Source organism: Melanerpes formicivorus, unplaced genomic scaffold (assembly GCF_026170545.1).
Source record: "Melanerpes formicivorus ecotype bairdi unplaced genomic scaffold, bMelFor1.0.p_v2 SCAF_6, whole genome shotgun sequence".
Lineage (NCBI taxonomy): Eukaryota > Metazoa > Chordata > Aves > Piciformes > Picidae > Melanerpes > Melanerpes formicivorus.
Window position 1 is genome coordinate 9,774,976 of NW_027142358.1, and position 16,951 is coordinate 9,791,926.

Below are 16,951 nucleotides of genomic sequence, written 5' to 3' on the forward strand. Positions count from 1 at the left end.
GAAAGAAAAATATATAATACTGTCTGTGACAGCTATATTAAATACATCTGGGCTTGGACAATGTGGACCTTAGAGCTGTGTTATATCTTGCTTATAATTTAGGGGAAATTGAGTTCAATATTCTATTAATCTAATTTGCATTTACAGGTTGCTCCATTAAATGGCTATGGTGAGCACATATTGTCATTGCTTGAGGATGCTTCTGCCAAGAAAAGTGGTAATGCTCAGCAGAGCTCCAGCATGGGCAAATGTGAAGAGGAGGTCGAGGAGGACAGAAAAACGTTACATTCTCTATGTAAAAAGCTCTCAGAAGATGTTTGCAGAAAGGCATGTTTTTTCTTCACACTGCAGTATATGAAACACATTTCCATATAGTATTTTCTGACAAAAACTAAAGTATCCAGCTTAGGGTCTACACCCTGATTTAGTAAAATTTATGTACCTGCATTTTACATTTTCTTTTGAAAGTATCTAAGGCCTAAATAGTCCTGTAACTGTGGAAATCATCTTCAGCCTTAATTGTACCCTGTCAGCACTTTCAGGAATAATAGATCAGATAATGAGAATTTCAAGAGGAGCTGAACTCTTCGTGTTTGATACTAGCATGTGATTCATAGTTTCTAGGAAACATTTTTCCTTTCATCAAATGAATACTTTTTATTATGCCTATATGTTTATAAATTTATACTAATAGGAAGACAGGGAAGAGTGAGGTGTTTCCTGATAGAACTTTAAAGTCTATAGTAAAAGCTTGTCTGAACTTTTGTCTGTATCTACTGCTTCATATAGTATCCTAGTTAAAAGTAACCCCAGAAGCTGGAGCATACTGTGGCTTTTGCTCTCTACAGAGTGACCAAAACTACATGTAAAAGGAAAATGTGTCAATAATACTCAAGTTGAATCAGCCTCTTGATAAAGACGCAGAATTCCGTGCATGCAAGCAGAATAAACAGACTTCATTTGTTGTTACTGCATCATAATGATACCAGAAGGTGGAAGAAGGGAACAGAATGGAAAAATAAATACTTCTTTGGAAACGGTTGTTTGATTCTAAGTAAAAAGAGTCCAGGGAATAGTAAGGAATGAGAAGTAAAAACAAAGTATAAAGCTTAAGAATATAAACTATTTATGGCAAAAAGCTTGAATCCACAGAGGTTTCAGTCATTGATTGAGATCTGATAACCTCCTGCTCAGACTCATCAACTGCATATTGCATTGTATTAGCTTAGAACAGTAGTGTTGGATAAACCAATTAGTGTCTGAGCTAACTCTGAAGATTAGCTGAAGGGTGTTTCCGTAACAAAACATTCCAGAAAGTTAAAGTGAGGGAAGACACAATGTTTGGTTTAGAGAAGTTGTAGCTTTACTTGTTTGTTTGTTTTTTTCTCCTACAGAACTTTAACTGGAAACTTTCCAAAGGTATGGGACCAATTGCACAGTATCAGAGAGAGCGACTGTACACTAGTCCATCAGTTTTGCCAAAGCCATGCTATAACAGTTTTACAGAAGAATTCCCAGTCTCGTTTGCTAAAGCAGATGAAGTGGGACCATATCTCTTAATAGAATACAGTGCACAACAGCTTTGTTGTCAGCTGACATTACTGCAACAGGTACAAAGGACTAGGGTTGTTTGGAAGTGCAATTAATGTCTGTGTTACTCCTTTAGACTCAGTCTCCTTTCTCTACCATTTCCCAAACCTGTTTCAAGCTTATTTCTTACTATTTCCTAAGACTTTGAATTCAAATAGTCTCATTTGTTTGGGTTTTGGTTGGTTGGTTGGTTTTTTTGTTTGTTTGTTTTGGTTGGTTGGGTTGTTTTTTTCTTTTCCCTTGAAATTTCTACAGTAAAGTTTAGAATGGCTGATTCTCTTCCTAGGCTGTGATACCTGATGAATTTGCTGAAGGTGTGCTGGGGAGAGGGAACCGCTGTCACATTTTTCCCTGAGCATTTTAGAAGAGCTGCTGGATCTAACAACACATTTATCTTGCTCTTTTTTCCTTTTTCTCTCTCCTTTTTTTTTTTTTTTTCTCTTTTAGGAAGTGTTTCATAAATGTCATCCAGTACACTTTCTAAACTCAAGAGCACTTGGTGTTAAAGACAAATATGTCGCTGTCCAAAAGTAAGTTGTTTGATTTAACTGCCCTTCTATACTGTCAATGAGCAGTAGCCTACTGCCTTACTTTTAATACATCCAGGAAGAGAGAAACATCTTAAGAATTTAATCTCTTTTCCACAGACTGGTCTGTGTATGTACTTTTCTTTATTTTTTTTAATTCCAGGAGATTTTATACATGTGTATGTATATGGTATATTGATCAGGCCAAAATATTTCTGAAGACTTGTGTCAGGAGTTTTTCTTTTTGTATGAAAAACATTGCAATGATTTCGGAAAGAGGCTGCTGGATAATACCTGTCTGTATCTGTATAAAATCTCAATTACCAAAATTACAGAATCACAAAATGGATGAGGTTGAAAACAACCTCCTCTCAAGATTGTGTGGTCCAACCACCCCAGCCTTGAGCAAGGTCAGCTAGAGTAAGTTGCTAAGAATTGTGTGCAGTTGGGAACTGCAGCTTCTCAGTGCAGTGTTCATTTTGTACTGTTAGGTAGATGAAGTATCAGTATTCACAGATACATAACCAGTTATTAGAGTGGTTACCAACCTATTTAAATTACTTGCCCAACAGTAATTAGTGTTTCCAGCCACACAGACATAATTTTATTTGCTTATGGTCTACTTCTTACATGCTCAGTGGATTCACCTAGTTTTTAATTAATACTTGTTAACTGCACTACATGGAGTAGACTGTTCTAAGACTGGGAAATGAACATCTAAAGCAACTCATCTTTTGCAGATTGTTAAATGGCAGCAGCTAATTCAGCTGATTTATACTGATTCAGAGTTCAGTCACGGGGAAAAAAGTGGTGTGTTGTGCCACTAGGAGCCAGGCTTGATTTCTTAACAGCTGCAGTTTATAATGAGTTTGGATTTCTGGCAATTATTTTGTGTCAGATTGGATGGAGTGTTTTATTCAGTAACAAATGGTGAAGGTGTCTTTATGCACAGAAATTCTGCATGTATGCAGCATATGCCTGTCTTGTAATTGCATATTATTTGTCTTGCAGTCGTAAGGAAGAAAAAGTAATGTAGCTCACCAGGTACTTTGTAAAAGATTATAAAATCAAAACTGCAAGCACTGCAAAATTATTTTAAACTATTAAAAGTTGGCATCTGCACAGTCAAGATTTGATTTTAAAATACAAAGTCAGCATGAATTACTTTTGTCTTTTTTTTTCATTGTCTCCATAGAGCTGTTTCTACTGAGGCAGTTTCACTTCAAGTCTGTAATCTGTTTCTGTCTAAGTGCATACAAGATCAGTACCTTCTACAGTTACTAAGAAATGCAGACAGTATCAGCACCTGGGTTGCTGCTGAAATTGTAACATGTCACACATCTAAGGTTTGTCGTTGTTCTATTGTATTATTTATTATGAAAGTGTTACTTATCACTGTATATAATAAATTGCTATGTAGCAAAGCTGCAAGAAATACTCTGAAATGCACCTATGAGTGGGCAGTTAATTTCGTTTGTTGTCACAAAGAGAGTCTTGGATGTTTTATAGCAGCAGATGTCAAAAACCTAATAGAATGTAAGAAATAAGTTGCCTGAGGAGAATAGATGTCAGACTTCAACAGGGACACCTCAGTGACAGAAAAGAGGAAGCTTTGTGTGGGAGGAAAATACTACTAGTGATGATAAATTCAAAAAGAAAATGTATCTCTCTTCTTCCTTTTATGCAGATTTACTCTATATATTTCAGGGAGATTTTGTGTTTTGTTTTTTTTCTCTTCAGCTGCAGGTGAGCTTGTTATCAAAATTTCTTCTTATAGCAAAATGCTGTTATGAACAAAGAAATTTTGCTACTGCAATGCAAATCCTAGCAGGCTTGGAAAATCTTATTGTGCGACAGTTACCAGTAAGTTTGGGACTCTCTTCTGTAACTATTTTACTTAACACAGTCTTGTTCCAATATGGACACTAATGTGAGAAACAAAAATATGTTTTGTTTTTATTATAAGGCCTGGAAATTTTTACCTGCAAAAGTAGCTGAAATCATGGAGGAACTCAAGGCTGTTGAGGTATAGTATAAAGTCTGTAATGTAAAAATACTTCTTTGGGGCCAAGATGCAAGATCTGCTTAAACGGATGCCTCTGCAGGATGAAAGCCTTAATTATTACTTTGTATGATGATGGAAATTTTAATCCAATTTAAAGCTGTTGACTCTCAGTCTGAGAACTTACATGAATTTTCATCTCAGTAGTTCCCAAAAATGCATCCTGTCTAAAAATTGCAGACATTTCAGAGCAAGCAGGGGCATTAGACACTTCCCCCCCCCCCATGATTTCTACAGAAGCTTTGTGGCTGTAATCTCTTTTAAAAAAAATCTTAAATGTTTATTTTATCACAGGAATTCTGTCACTGACCTAGCCAACTTCTACTAGAGTAAATGTCTAAAAATGTCATTTTAGCTCTGATTGAGAACAATTAAAAATTAGGTACAAAGGTATGTCTTGATTAGAGTTCACTTCCTTATTTCTGTATTTTAAAGTGTTTGCTGACAGATTGATTCATAATGTTGTCTTCAGTGTTGTCAATGCCAGAAGTTAAAATTCATGACAAATAAATACATAGTGCTAAACACACAGAGAGAAAGATTTCTTGTAAAACCTGCCCTGATACACTGAAAGCGAGACTTGACTGTGTGCATTTTTAACCTAGGTGTTCTTAAAAAGTGACAGTTTGTGCTTAATGGAAGGAGAAAGATTCAAAACGCATCCAACAATTCCATCAGCCCATGTTTTAGCTATGCACGTCCAGCAACTTGAGACTGGAGGATTCACAATGACAAATGGAGCTCACAAGTGGACTAAACTTAGGTAATTGTTTTCTTCATGTATGTCACCTGAATTTCTAAAATGTTCTTTTCTACTGGGGAAATGAGAGTCAATGCAACATTTCACAGTCAGCAGCTAAAATGGTTTCAGTCATCTTGACATCTAAAGGGTCATATCTATAGAAGAGAATGTTGATGCCTCTGATTTTCCTTTAAAGTTTGGGGATCTGGGCTTTGAGGGATTTTGTTCAGGTTTTTGTTCAGGTGTTTTTTAATCATCAAAACAATCTAATATCTTTACCATATTCTCTTTCAAGAAATATTGCAAAAGTCGTGAGCCAAGTTCATGCATTTCAAGAGAATCCTTATACCTATACACCAGATTTCAAGCTGCAGTCTTACCTCAGGCAAAGAATAAGTCATTTTAAAGATGCAGAAATTTCTGCCTTGGCAGCTGACAACTGTGCCAACTTCCATCAGATACCAGCAGAAAAACATTCTCGAAAAATCCAGGACGCACTGCGCAGAATGAAGGCAACATTTCAGTAATTATCTACATCTCATCTGTTCTGTTCCAAGTGTAGACTGTAAAACTGGATTCAGTTGACTTCATCTTCTGGACCAATTCCCAAGCAAATACTTAAATAACTTGCAATACTGTTTCAAGTTGAAATTATGGTATTATTGAACATGGATTTATAAAATGCCGAGTGGTGAGATCTGAATCCCTAGCAACTGGATGACAGATAAAAGGAATAATAATAAAGACAAAAGTAAAGAGATTGTATAGATGAAAAGGATGATTAAATTTTCCACTGTTCTTCAGCATGGAAAAAAAAATTAGCTCATAAACAAAAATCTAAAAGATACCATTTAAGTAAGTTACTATTACACCTCCTGTTGCAAAGTTGGCCTGGGAGAGTTCAAAGTGTAGTTCATTAAATGTGGAATATATTTTTATAAACGTAGTTTTCTTATATCTGTCCCATTGTGCATAGAATTCAGGGACACAGGTCCTCTGCTCTCCTTTGGCTGTTGGTGTGTCTTCCTTTTATGTTGTGTGTTATGAAAACTATTGTCAACTTAAACAATTGGCCACCTTTTTCTTCAAGCATACTAAGGAAGGAGAGGAATGCCACGATGCAATTTTTTTGTTGTTGTTGGTTTGGTTTTAATGTCATTAGACTAACTTATTTCCAAATGAAATTAAGATCTAGGTTTTACCACTTCTTTGCTCTACTTCCTCTATCATGGCCTTGTAAAACAATAAATACAAAATTGCTTTTCTTTTTCTGTATTTAGCACAAGAATTACTTTGCCGGTTTGTGTTTGTATATGTGTGCACACATTTGGTTATGGCTTTTGCTCCCAAGATTGCAATACTCCAACAGCGTTAAATAGAAGACAACTGTGTGAAATTTGGATCTCTGACTTGTACAACTTTTGGTCCTAGCCTGTTTATAGAGCTTATACTGACAAGACCTTCTAAATGGCAATGAAATGTGATGCTATTGCTAGGACGTTTGTTGAGCTGCTCAGATTTAGGCAGGTCCAAAATGTTAAGGCTACAAATTAGTTAGAAGTGTTTCTACCAGAGGGAGCAACAGGAGTATCAGAAGAGAACTGGGAAAGTGCAAGAAACAGTTAAAATGAGTTCTGTCCTGCAAGTGATTTGCTAGAGTGTTTTTTTTTTAATTTAAAAAAAAAAAAATCTAATAAAAATTTAAATCCTTTGAGAGATGTAACAAGCAGATGTGAAGTAAATGTTTTGGTTTACTTTAATGATGGAGGGAGACAATAATAGAAGAAATGGGAACGTGCACATCACTAGTAGTTTGCAAGTTGTGCTGTGGTATTTGATAGAAATGCATGTGCACATGTTAAACTGTAGATTTTTCAATAAGAGGAAAGTTTCTTTTCTCCTGTCAGTAACAGCAATATGTACGTTACAGGCCACCTGCTTCTCATCCTTTTCAAACACAAGGTATGTCTGTACTTGCCATTAAATACCTTGGTTACTTTTTCATAGTAATATATTAATGCCAGACTAACTTTTGTGTTCCTATTGGTTTAAAAACTGGAGAATTCAGTCCTCAAGAGGACTTTCTTGCATTTGTTCTACTTTTAAGATGATTTATTTTTATTTCTCATATGTAGGCCTAGCATGCCATTAATTGTAGTACTCTGACATACCCTTGAGGAATTAAAAGGTGTTCCTATTTATCTAAAAATTGCCAAATGTGCAAACATTTAGTATTTACCTCCTGTCTTTATGTAATACAGTGATTCTTTTCAGACATATATTTCTTGTTTGATCTATATGCACTTATTTAAAATAATTTGGTTTACTAGTAGTTGTTTGGGTTTTTTTTTTCCTCGATTAAAAATTACCAATTACTTAATGCCACGCCTTGCCTTTGAAAGACAGTAAAAGTTCAAGTAGCATAAGCTTTACTAATGTAAAGAACTCCACAAAAACTTGCTGATCACATGATCTTAATAAATGCATTTTATATAGCTGACAGACTGGATTTTGGTGGATTTATTTCTCATTGGTGTTTTGCATTCACTGATGATAATTGTGTCATGCATTTCTTAGTTTTATGCAGATTTAAAGCAACTAGCTACACCTAGAAAATATTATTTTTGTTCTGTGATGATAAATGGTGCTATGCAAGAGTTTTTAAGTCATCTCCTGGATAGTGCTTTGGTCTCTTAGACCTTTTACTGTTCTAAAAGCATATATGGAGTTATGGTACTGCTTTGCAGTGTTTTTAGCCTGGAGAAGAGGAATGTCAGAGGAGACCTTATTGCTCTCTACAACTACCTGAAGGGAGGTTGTAGCCAGATGGGGGTTGGTCTCTTCTCCCAGGCAACCAGCACCAGAACAAGAGGACACAGTCTCAAGCTGCACCAGGGGAGGTTTAGGCTGGATGTTAGGAAGAAGTTCTTCACAGAAGGAACTTCTTCCATTTGTATGGGCTGCCCAGGGAGGTGGTGGAGTCACCATCACTGGAGGTGTTTAAGAAGAGACTGGATGGGTTGCTTGGTGCCATGGTTTAGTTGATTAGATGGTGTTGGATGATAGGTTGGATTCAGTGATCTCAAAGGACTTTTCCAACCTGGTTAATTCTTTTCTATTTCTATTTCTCTTCTACTCATCAATCACATATTTAAGATTTTGTATTTAGACACCAACCCAAAACAACAATAATAAAGGAAATAGCTATGGCGGAGGAGGAGCCGCTTTTTTTACAAAGAAACTGGTTTGCTTGTGCCTGTGAGCACTGATGCATGCACATCTTATATGACACAGATTTCAGAATAAAGTTATGTCTAGAGTGTAACTCTATGACTTATTTTTGTTTGATGAGCAGGAAGGGTTAGGCTAAAGTTTTATCCCTTTGTGGGGAATGTCATTGTAAAAGAAAATACAGAATGAAACATCAGAAAAGCAAGTTCAGTTGTGTCTAGTTGGCAAAAAATTATCTACATCAATAATTGTATTGCACAACTGAGGGACTGTGCAGTCTGGCCCCATGTTTCCATTCCAACACCAAATTAAAATGGGGAAAAAATGAGTTTGTTCTTTAAGCCCAAATTGCCACAATTTGTCCTAGTCCTTCATTTTTATCATGCTTCCCTCATTTTGGTTTTACTGTTTATTTTTCAAACAGTGATCTATGTGGCTTCTGAAAGGAAGTGTACTCCTGGGGAGCATTTCCAGTTGCTCTGTGCATTGGTGTTCTTCCTATGTCACTTTGCAGGTGTCTGTTCCCAGGATGCCTGGGGTTTCCAGCTCTCCTGCTAGAGATCTGGGAACTGTGTCCTAGTTACACTAACTGCATTTGAGTGCAGGTTTCCAGCTCCAGTGCCTCCAGAAGCCTGCCAGCAAACAAGGGAGATTCAGTTGGGTTATATGAACTGTTCCACAGAACCCAAGCCCAGAAGCTTGGAAATATTTTGTGAATCAACACTGACTCATGACTCTAGCAAATTTCTGTCCTTGGAAATTTCTCAACCACTTCTAAACTTTGCTTTTATGGTTTTCTACATTCATTCTTTATATATTGGACTGGTTTCATAAGCATTGCTAAGACTCATAACTTTTGTGAGTACTCTGTGAGATTTTCAAAGGATTGCAATTTTCTAAATAGTAAATTAATAAGCTGCACTTTGAAAGGAAGGAAGCTAACAGTTTTTCAGTGTTGGTTATTTCAGATTGATTATTTCAGTCCTTGATTCTACAAAAAGTGGAAAAGTGCAGATAAAATATTATCCTTCATACTTGCTTTAATGCAAGTCAGAACATATCCTCATTTAAATTACATGCTATGATCCATGTTTCCATCTAGGTTTTGTTAGAATAGAATAAACCAGGTTGGAAGAGACTTTCAAGATCATCAAGTCTAACCTATCATCCAACACCATCTAATCAACTAAACCATGGCACCAAGCACCGCATCAAGTCTCCTCCTAAACACCTCCAATGATGGTGACTCCACCACCTCCCTGGGCAGCAAATTCCAATGGGCAATCACTCTCTGTGAAGAATTTCTTCCTAACATCCAGTCTAAACCTCGCCGGTGCAGCTTGAGACTGTGTCCTCTTGTTCTGGTGCTGGTTGCCTGGGAGAAGAGACCAGCACCTACCTGCCTACAACCTCCCTTCAGGTAGTTGTAGAGAGCAATAAGGTCTCCCCTGAGCCTCCTCTTCTCCAGGCTAAGCAACCCCAGCTCCCTCAGCCTCCCCTCATAGGGCTTGTGCTCCAAACCCCTCACCAACTTTGTTGCCCTTCTCTGGACACATTCCAGCAAGTCAGTATCTTTCCTAAACTGAGGGGCCCAGAACTGAATGCAATGCTCAAGGTGTGGCCTAACCAGTGCTGAGTACAGGGGCAGAATGACCTCCCTGCTCCTGCTGACCTCTCTATTCCTGATGCAGGCCAGGATGCCATTGGCCGCCTTGGCTGCCTGGGCACACTGCAGGATCATGTTCAGCCTACTGTCAACCACTACCCCCAGGTCCCTCTCTGCTTGGCTGCTCTCCAGACACTCTGACTCCAGACTGTTCTTTGGTTTTGTTTGTTTTATGGGGGGGTTGTTTGGTTGGGTTTTTTTGTTTGGTTGGTTTTCCCCAAAACATACTTTCTAAAAAATCACATTTAACTGCATATTGATCTTTAGGAGGAGTCTCAAAGCATAGGAAATTCAGGTTCAAACTGTATTTGGAAACTCAAGCCCCAAAAATCAAGTTTAACTGAGTCACCCTAGGGTCATCTGTGGAGTACCTATAAATTATTTTCTTTTGGTCTTCTTTTAGTTATGATGTAGGGGATTTTCAAATAGTCATTTTAACTGCCTTCACTAGAATGTGCATGATAAAAGGTTATTCCAAATAAATCTCTTACTTTTTTTAACAATCAATAAATCAGTAAGTCACGGTGAGTAATTCCACAGAGGGGGGGTTTTCTTACAGTTTTGCGCTCTGTTAAGTCTCTAAACTGCAGGTGAGAAGGAACTATTCCATCTCTCCAATCTCTACTTAAAAATCCTGAAGCAAAAAGTTTGAAGGACTTTTTTATGTGGCTGTTTTAAATCTACCAGTGAGGGGAAGCAACCCCATAGACTAGAAACTGTGATTTGCAGAATCTTCTTGTCCTGCTCTTCAGACAGAAGCTCTTTAGTTGCAGTGTTTTAGCTATTGTGTGTAGGTTCTTCATGAATGACCTGAAAGATTGCCAGGGCAGCTTCAGCTTGGCATTATTGTAATGTGTGTCCTGTTCAGTGATATTTCATTGTCTCACATACAAGTGGAATTGGCAGTTGCCATATTACATCAGGCCATTGCAGTAATCTAGTCTAGGATCTGGTCTTTGCATCATTCTGTTTGTTCATTTGGGGTCTAATGTAAATGACGATGCTTTTGTAATTTGCCTAAAAGGCAGGGATTTAGTAACTGTCTTGTAAATCTGTCCAGTGTCTTAGCTGTAAAATGATTTAATTTGATTTGTCGCTCTAATGCTAATGTTGGTGGTGTTCTTATTTTGGCATCATGAATTAAATACATGCTAGTTTTAGACACTAAAATACATACTGTGCTTTAAACTGGTAGAGTTCAATTGTCATAATGCAATTCAGGAGCCCAGGGTACTGGACAATTTGAGTTGCCATGATCAGAGAGAGAAAATTTGGAAAGCTTAACTGGGCATGGGTGAGCCTGAGAGTCAGATTCAGAAATAAAATGTCTGCAAATAGATACTTATTTATAGTATCTTGTGAAGCTCATAAACAGTAACTGGAGTAAGCTATTCACTTAAGTAACCAATACTCAATGTGTACTTTTGCAAACAAGCTAGTGGAACGTGTCTAGGGAAAAAAAAAAAAAAACAACCACCCAAAACCACTTCTAAATGGCACATCCACTTCTGTTTGGATAACCACAGTGTGGCTGTCAGTGACTTGTTACATAAAAATGCAAGGTTGTGCAAATGTAAGGCATTTGATACTACTTCATGCTTTCATTAGCCTTAGTTACATGCTCTGGTTTGTGTGGGGCTCTACATACGTGCAAAGTTCCAGGATAATCAGATGCACAGCATAGACAAGAGTTATTTTTTGTGAAAAAGGGAGGATAAAGAATGAAGTCATTTATGCTGGGGGAGACGTCTCTTGATACCTCCTCAAGGTATCTCCTAATTATCCATTTCTTCGACACTAATCAAATGAGGGCCTGATGCAGTGGAGCCCTGCTGAGGGGTGAAGCTGAAGAGAAAGTACCACAAGGTTGAGTAATAAAACATGTACTGATTAACAGACCATTCAGGAATGTTGTTGTTTGCTCAGCAGCAAACAAATGTAATGCAGGTGCTGTTGTCCAGATTCCAAGATCAGCAGCTGGCCTTCACCCTGGAACCCATGCAGCAAACTATCCTGGCTTACTGTAACAAGGAGATAAAGCAGGCTTGGGACTCTACAAACATGGATGGGAAGAAGTGAACTATCCCAGGGAACAAGATAAGGTATGTTTGGGACACTACGTATTCGAATGGGTAGAAGCAAACTATCCCAGGGTACAGTAACAAGATAAGATGTGCCTGGGACTCTACACACTCTGACAAGGGAGGTTAGCCATTCTGGGTTGCCATAACAAAGTCTTCTCATATCCTATACAGTATTAATAGTCTCAATCCAGTTGTGTCTGGAGGTTTTGCTAGTGAAATGCAGGGTGGGATGGAAAGCACAAAACATACTAGATTAGAGCTTGTAATAATCATGCTTATGGTTTAAGCTCTAAGTCTTACATTTCTGAAGAACAAATATGAAATTGAGAATAGCTACAGAACTTCAGAAAAAAATCTCAGCTCACAAATGGAATGAATCCCTGTGTACAGTTTTCAAAGAGAAAAGTGGGGGGGGGGGGGGGGAGAGGGCAGGAAATGGAAAGAGACCTGAGGTGTACTACAAGAGAGCCATATATGACAGAAGGCAATTATTTTGCTCTGTTTGGCTCTAGTGAAGCATCAGCAAGAATACTTTACCATTTAGGCACTACACTTGATATGCATACAGACAAAATGAAAGAGGGGACTGTAATAAAAATATGTTTTAAAAATATAAACAAAGACTGAAAGAATTAGATTTATATAGACAAGATTGAGCAGGACTGCATGTGTGAAACACTGCTGTGAAAAAATGTAGTAGTTAGTGAGTTTTCTCCATGCTTTGGAAGTATTTAGTGAAATGGGTTAGTTGTGGACTTGTCAGTGCCAAGTTAACAGTTGGACTTTTGATGATCTTAAAGGTCTCTTGCAACCTATATGATTCTCTGATTATATCACTGCCTCAGCTAAGCTTCTGCAACTTTTTCCCTTCCTTTGTGTAGCACTTTTCTGGATGTGACGTCTTCATTTTACCAGGAGATGGCACAAGAGACCCTTGCAGCCTTCTAGCTGTACAAGCCGCACTAGGAGCAAAGGTACTGTGAAAAATGATCAGCCTTCCAGATGTCTGCCTAAAATTTCCCCATGAGAAACAGGCAAACACGAGATGGTGGAAATTTTCTATATTCCATTTTTAAAACGTTTGTTTACGTTCAGCTGCTCCCTTTCGCCTTCTACACAAATGTATGCACACAAAACTTTGTAATTTTAAATCTTAGTTGCCTTCTCTGGATGTGTAATGCACTCACTGATGTAAAATCTGCCAAAGTAGACTGCACTGCTTGGAGGAAATGTACACATTGAATTACACATTAAAGAGGCAGTGTTAAGCATCTTACCTAACTACATTCTTGCCTTCACCTGTTATAGCCCAGCTTTTCCCTTATCAGTAAAATGAAAGTGGAGGTCAGGATATGTCTGTGCAGTCATTTGTGCTCTGTTGATACAGTTCAGCATCCTGCCAAATTTATTCTCTTCCCCAGATAGTAGTAACATTTGCAGAGTAGATGATGGATGTGGCTGGAAGGAAGAAAGTAGGGTGAAAGTGTGTATCTTGAAGAATACAGAAAAACAGAAGAAATTATCATAGAATCATAGAATGGTCTGGGTTGGAAGGGACCTCCAAAGGTCTAGGTCAAGGAGGCGTCAACATCTAGATCAGGTGCCCAGAGCCCTGTTGAGCCTCACTTTGAATATCTCCAGGGGTAGGGCCTCAACCACCAACCTGTTTCAGTGTTCCACTACCCTCATGGTAAAGAACTTGTTCCTAACATCCAATATAAATTTACTCTTCCCTAGTTTGAAGCCATCGCCCCTCATCCTATCACTACAGGCCTTTGTAAACAGTCTCTCTCCATCCTTCATGTAGGCCCCCTTCAGGTACTGGAGAGCTGCTCTTAGGTCTCCCCAGAGCCTTCACTTCTCTAGGCTGAACCACCCCAGCTCCCTCAGCCTGTCTTCATAGCAGAGGTGCTCCAACCTTCCAATCATTTTTGTAGCCCTCCTCTGGACCCAGTCCATCTCTGTGTCCTTCCTATATTGAGGGCTCCAGACATGGATGCAGTACTCTAGATGGGGTCTCACCAGATCAGAGTAAAGCAGCAGAGTCACCTCTCTGGATCTGTTGGCAATGCATCTTATGATGCAACCTAAGATACAATTGGCCTTCTGGACTGCAAGTGCACACTGGCTGTTCATATCCAGCTTTTTGTTCATCAGCACTCTCAAGTCCTTTTCCACAGGGCTGATTTTGATCACCTCATCCCCCAGTCTGTATTGATAGCAAGGACTGGTCTGGCTCAGGTGCAAGCCCCTGCACTTGCTCTTCACCTGAGCCCAACCCTCCAGTTTGTCCAGGTTCCTCTGGATGACATCCTCTGGCATATCAACAGCACCACTGAACTTGGTGTGATCTGCAAACTTGCACTCAATCCCACTGTCAATATCATTGATACAAACACTAAAGAGTACAGGTCCCAGTATTGACCTCTAAGGGACACCACTTGTCACTGCTCTCCATCTGGACTTTGAGCCATTGAGCACTACCCTCTGGATGCAATCATCCAGCCAATTCCATATCCAGTGAACAGTTCACCCATCAAATCGATATCTCTCCAACTGGATGAGTAGGATGTTGTGAGGGACAGTATCAAAGGCCTTGCAGAAGTCCAGATAGATCACATTCATTGGTCATCCCTTCTCTACTGATATAGTCACTTTATCATAGAAAGCCACTAGGTTCATGAGGCAGGATTTGCCCCTATTAAAGCTGTCCTGAATTAACAGAAACATGAAATGCAGAAGCCTTCAAGTCAGGGGTGGAGGAGGAGGTAACCTTCTCTCCATTTAATTTGAAGAGACAGGCTTTGAAGAAGTACAAAGATCTGATTTATATTAGGTGTGAGCTAAGTACAAGTCAGTAAAACATTTTCACTGCTAAGACCAATGCATTTCAAAGCGGCATTGTATGGCATAGACCAGGACAGGCACAGAGGGTGATAGATGACCCAGGACTGCCAACTGTGTTAGCTCATTCTCCTGCTGACTCATCATTAAATGCTAATGGGGCAGGGCGAGGAAGGAAATTAATTCTTCAATAACTGAAAGTGAAGTTACTTTTAGGAATGATATAGTCATAGTATAGCTAAATTTCTTTAGAAAGGATTCATGGGAAACAAAAAGTAAAAATAAAGGACCTTTTCTGGCTTAATATATTCTTAGTTTTATATGTAATAGGTTGATAAATGTAACTTTAGAAGTAACCAACAAGAAAAAAATTATCCTTCATCAAAGAGTGATAAAGAAAAAGGTCTTGATTCAAATGTGAAGTCTCTCTGTTAGATTTTGAAAAGATTTCAGAGTGTCCAAGTGTGACATTTTGTGGTCTTGATTAGATTATTAGTCCAAATGATTTAAACAATTGCTAAAACCAGTGGGATGTATGTGAATTTGCATAGGCACATTATTCACTGTAAGAGCATCGCATATCATACAGGGAAGTGATTGCCCCCTTCTACTCAGCACTGGTGAGGCCACACCTCAAGTATTGTGTTTAGTTTTGAGCACCTCAGTATAAGAAAGGTGTTGAGGTGATGGAGCAGGTATGAAGAAGATAATCTAAACTGATGAAGGGCCTAGATAACAGGTCTGATCAAAAGTGGCTGAGGGAACTGGGGTTGTTTAGTTTGTGGAAGAGGAGGCTGAAGGTAGACTTTATCACTCTCTACAACTACCTGAAAGGACAACACCGAGAGGTAGGTGCTGGTCTCTTGTCACAGGTAATTAGTGATAGAACAAGAAGAAACAGCCTCAAGCTGCACCAGGGTAGGTTTAGGCTAGACATTAGGAAATGTTTTTTCATTGGACCAGTAGTCAAACATTAGAACAGACTGTCCATGGAGGTGGTTGAGTCACCATCCCTGGATGTGTTTAAAGGTTATTTAGATGTGGCACTCAGCAATATGGTTTAGTAGTGAACTTGGTAGACCAGGATTAGTGGCTGTACCTGATGATCTCAGAAGTCTTTTCCAACCTGAATGATTTTATGATTCTGTGTTACCTAGAAAATTCATATTTTTAGTGCAACCTAGATCCTAAAGCATATTTGTGCATCTAACAATCCCTATCTACTCTGGACAATAAAACCCTTTCTAAAGATCCTTTTCATGCTGCTTCCTTTCAAGCAATAGTTTTCAAGTCTAATTACTGGTCTAAATGGAATTAAAATAAATACAGACTTCTGACCAGTGTCCACAGAGATCTCTCTGAGAGTATGACAGCAATGAGTGCTGAAGATGGATGTACATGCCTGAAACTTAGACTGATTTTCCAACTTTAATAGTTTTTTTGTTTTGTCTAATTAAAAAACCAGTCTGCTGGTGAGCCTGACTTCTGGAACAACAGTGGTACACATTTTAGATGTGGTCCTGATTCATATTGAATTTTTCTTCTTGTTTAAATAAGCTTAAATATGACAAGAAAGTGTTAAACACATAACACAGAGAAGTGTTTTCTTTCCTGACGTTTATAGCATCTATCTGCAGAATATATATCCTTTTAAAACATTTCACTAATTCTCTTTAGCTGCTGGTAGCAGCCTTCTGGTAAGGAGCCAAGGGAGCTCTTGCAATTTGAGCGCTGCTTTGCTTTAGATCAATTCCAGGCATGATGAGACATTTAATTTTCACCTATGCATTGTCACTGTGTATTCCAAGCCCTTCTGGTATTTCTGCACATATGGTCTTTTCATTCCCCATGGAAACATAGTTCTTATTCTGTCAAAGAGGAAGGATTATAATTATTGATAATAAAGAGATCGGTTAGAGGCCATTTGTAATGTTTTTAAGTCCTAAAGAGTGATTTCTCAGAGATTACAATGGTTGGATAAACATGCCAGGGCAAAAGCCATATAAATTGTATGGCAGATGCCAGCAGCCCTTGCTTCACTGGGCAGACCTTCATAGGAAATCTTCATGTCCCCAGATGAACACACATCCTTCTGTTTGTCCTAAGCTGCCTTTTCCAGTCTTTTGCTTGCATCACCACCCATCTACTCCCTAGGACCACATGTTCACCCTACTCTAGTTTCACAGGACCCTCCACTGCTATGAA

General features: G+C 38.6%; 1 protein-coding gene across 2 annotated transcripts in view; it reads left to right on the top strand.

Moving 5' to 3' along the window:
* Positions 1-7,416, top strand: part of KNDC1 (kinase non-catalytic C-lobe domain containing 1) — a 58,928-nt gene extending 51,512 nt beyond the window's left edge. The window contains exons 23-30 of one of the 2 annotated variants that reach the window (XM_068139608.1): positions 148-327; positions 1,395-1,610; positions 2,038-2,120; positions 3,313-3,463; positions 3,858-3,980; positions 4,084-4,143; positions 4,785-4,942; positions 5,217-7,416. In XM_068139608.1, the coding sequence (XP_067995709.1) occupies positions 148-327; positions 1,395-1,610; positions 2,038-2,120; positions 3,313-3,463; positions 3,858-3,980; positions 4,084-4,143; positions 4,785-4,942; positions 5,217-5,448 (1,203 nt within the window). In that variant the 3' untranslated portion in view covers positions 5,449-7,416. The remainder of the gene's footprint in view (positions 1-147; positions 328-1,394; positions 1,611-2,037; positions 2,121-3,312; positions 3,464-3,857; positions 3,981-4,083; positions 4,144-4,784; positions 4,943-5,216) is intronic. The other variant, XM_068139610.1, reaches the window with a different exon arrangement.
* The last annotated feature ends 9,535 nt before the right edge of the window (positions 7,417-16,951 follow it).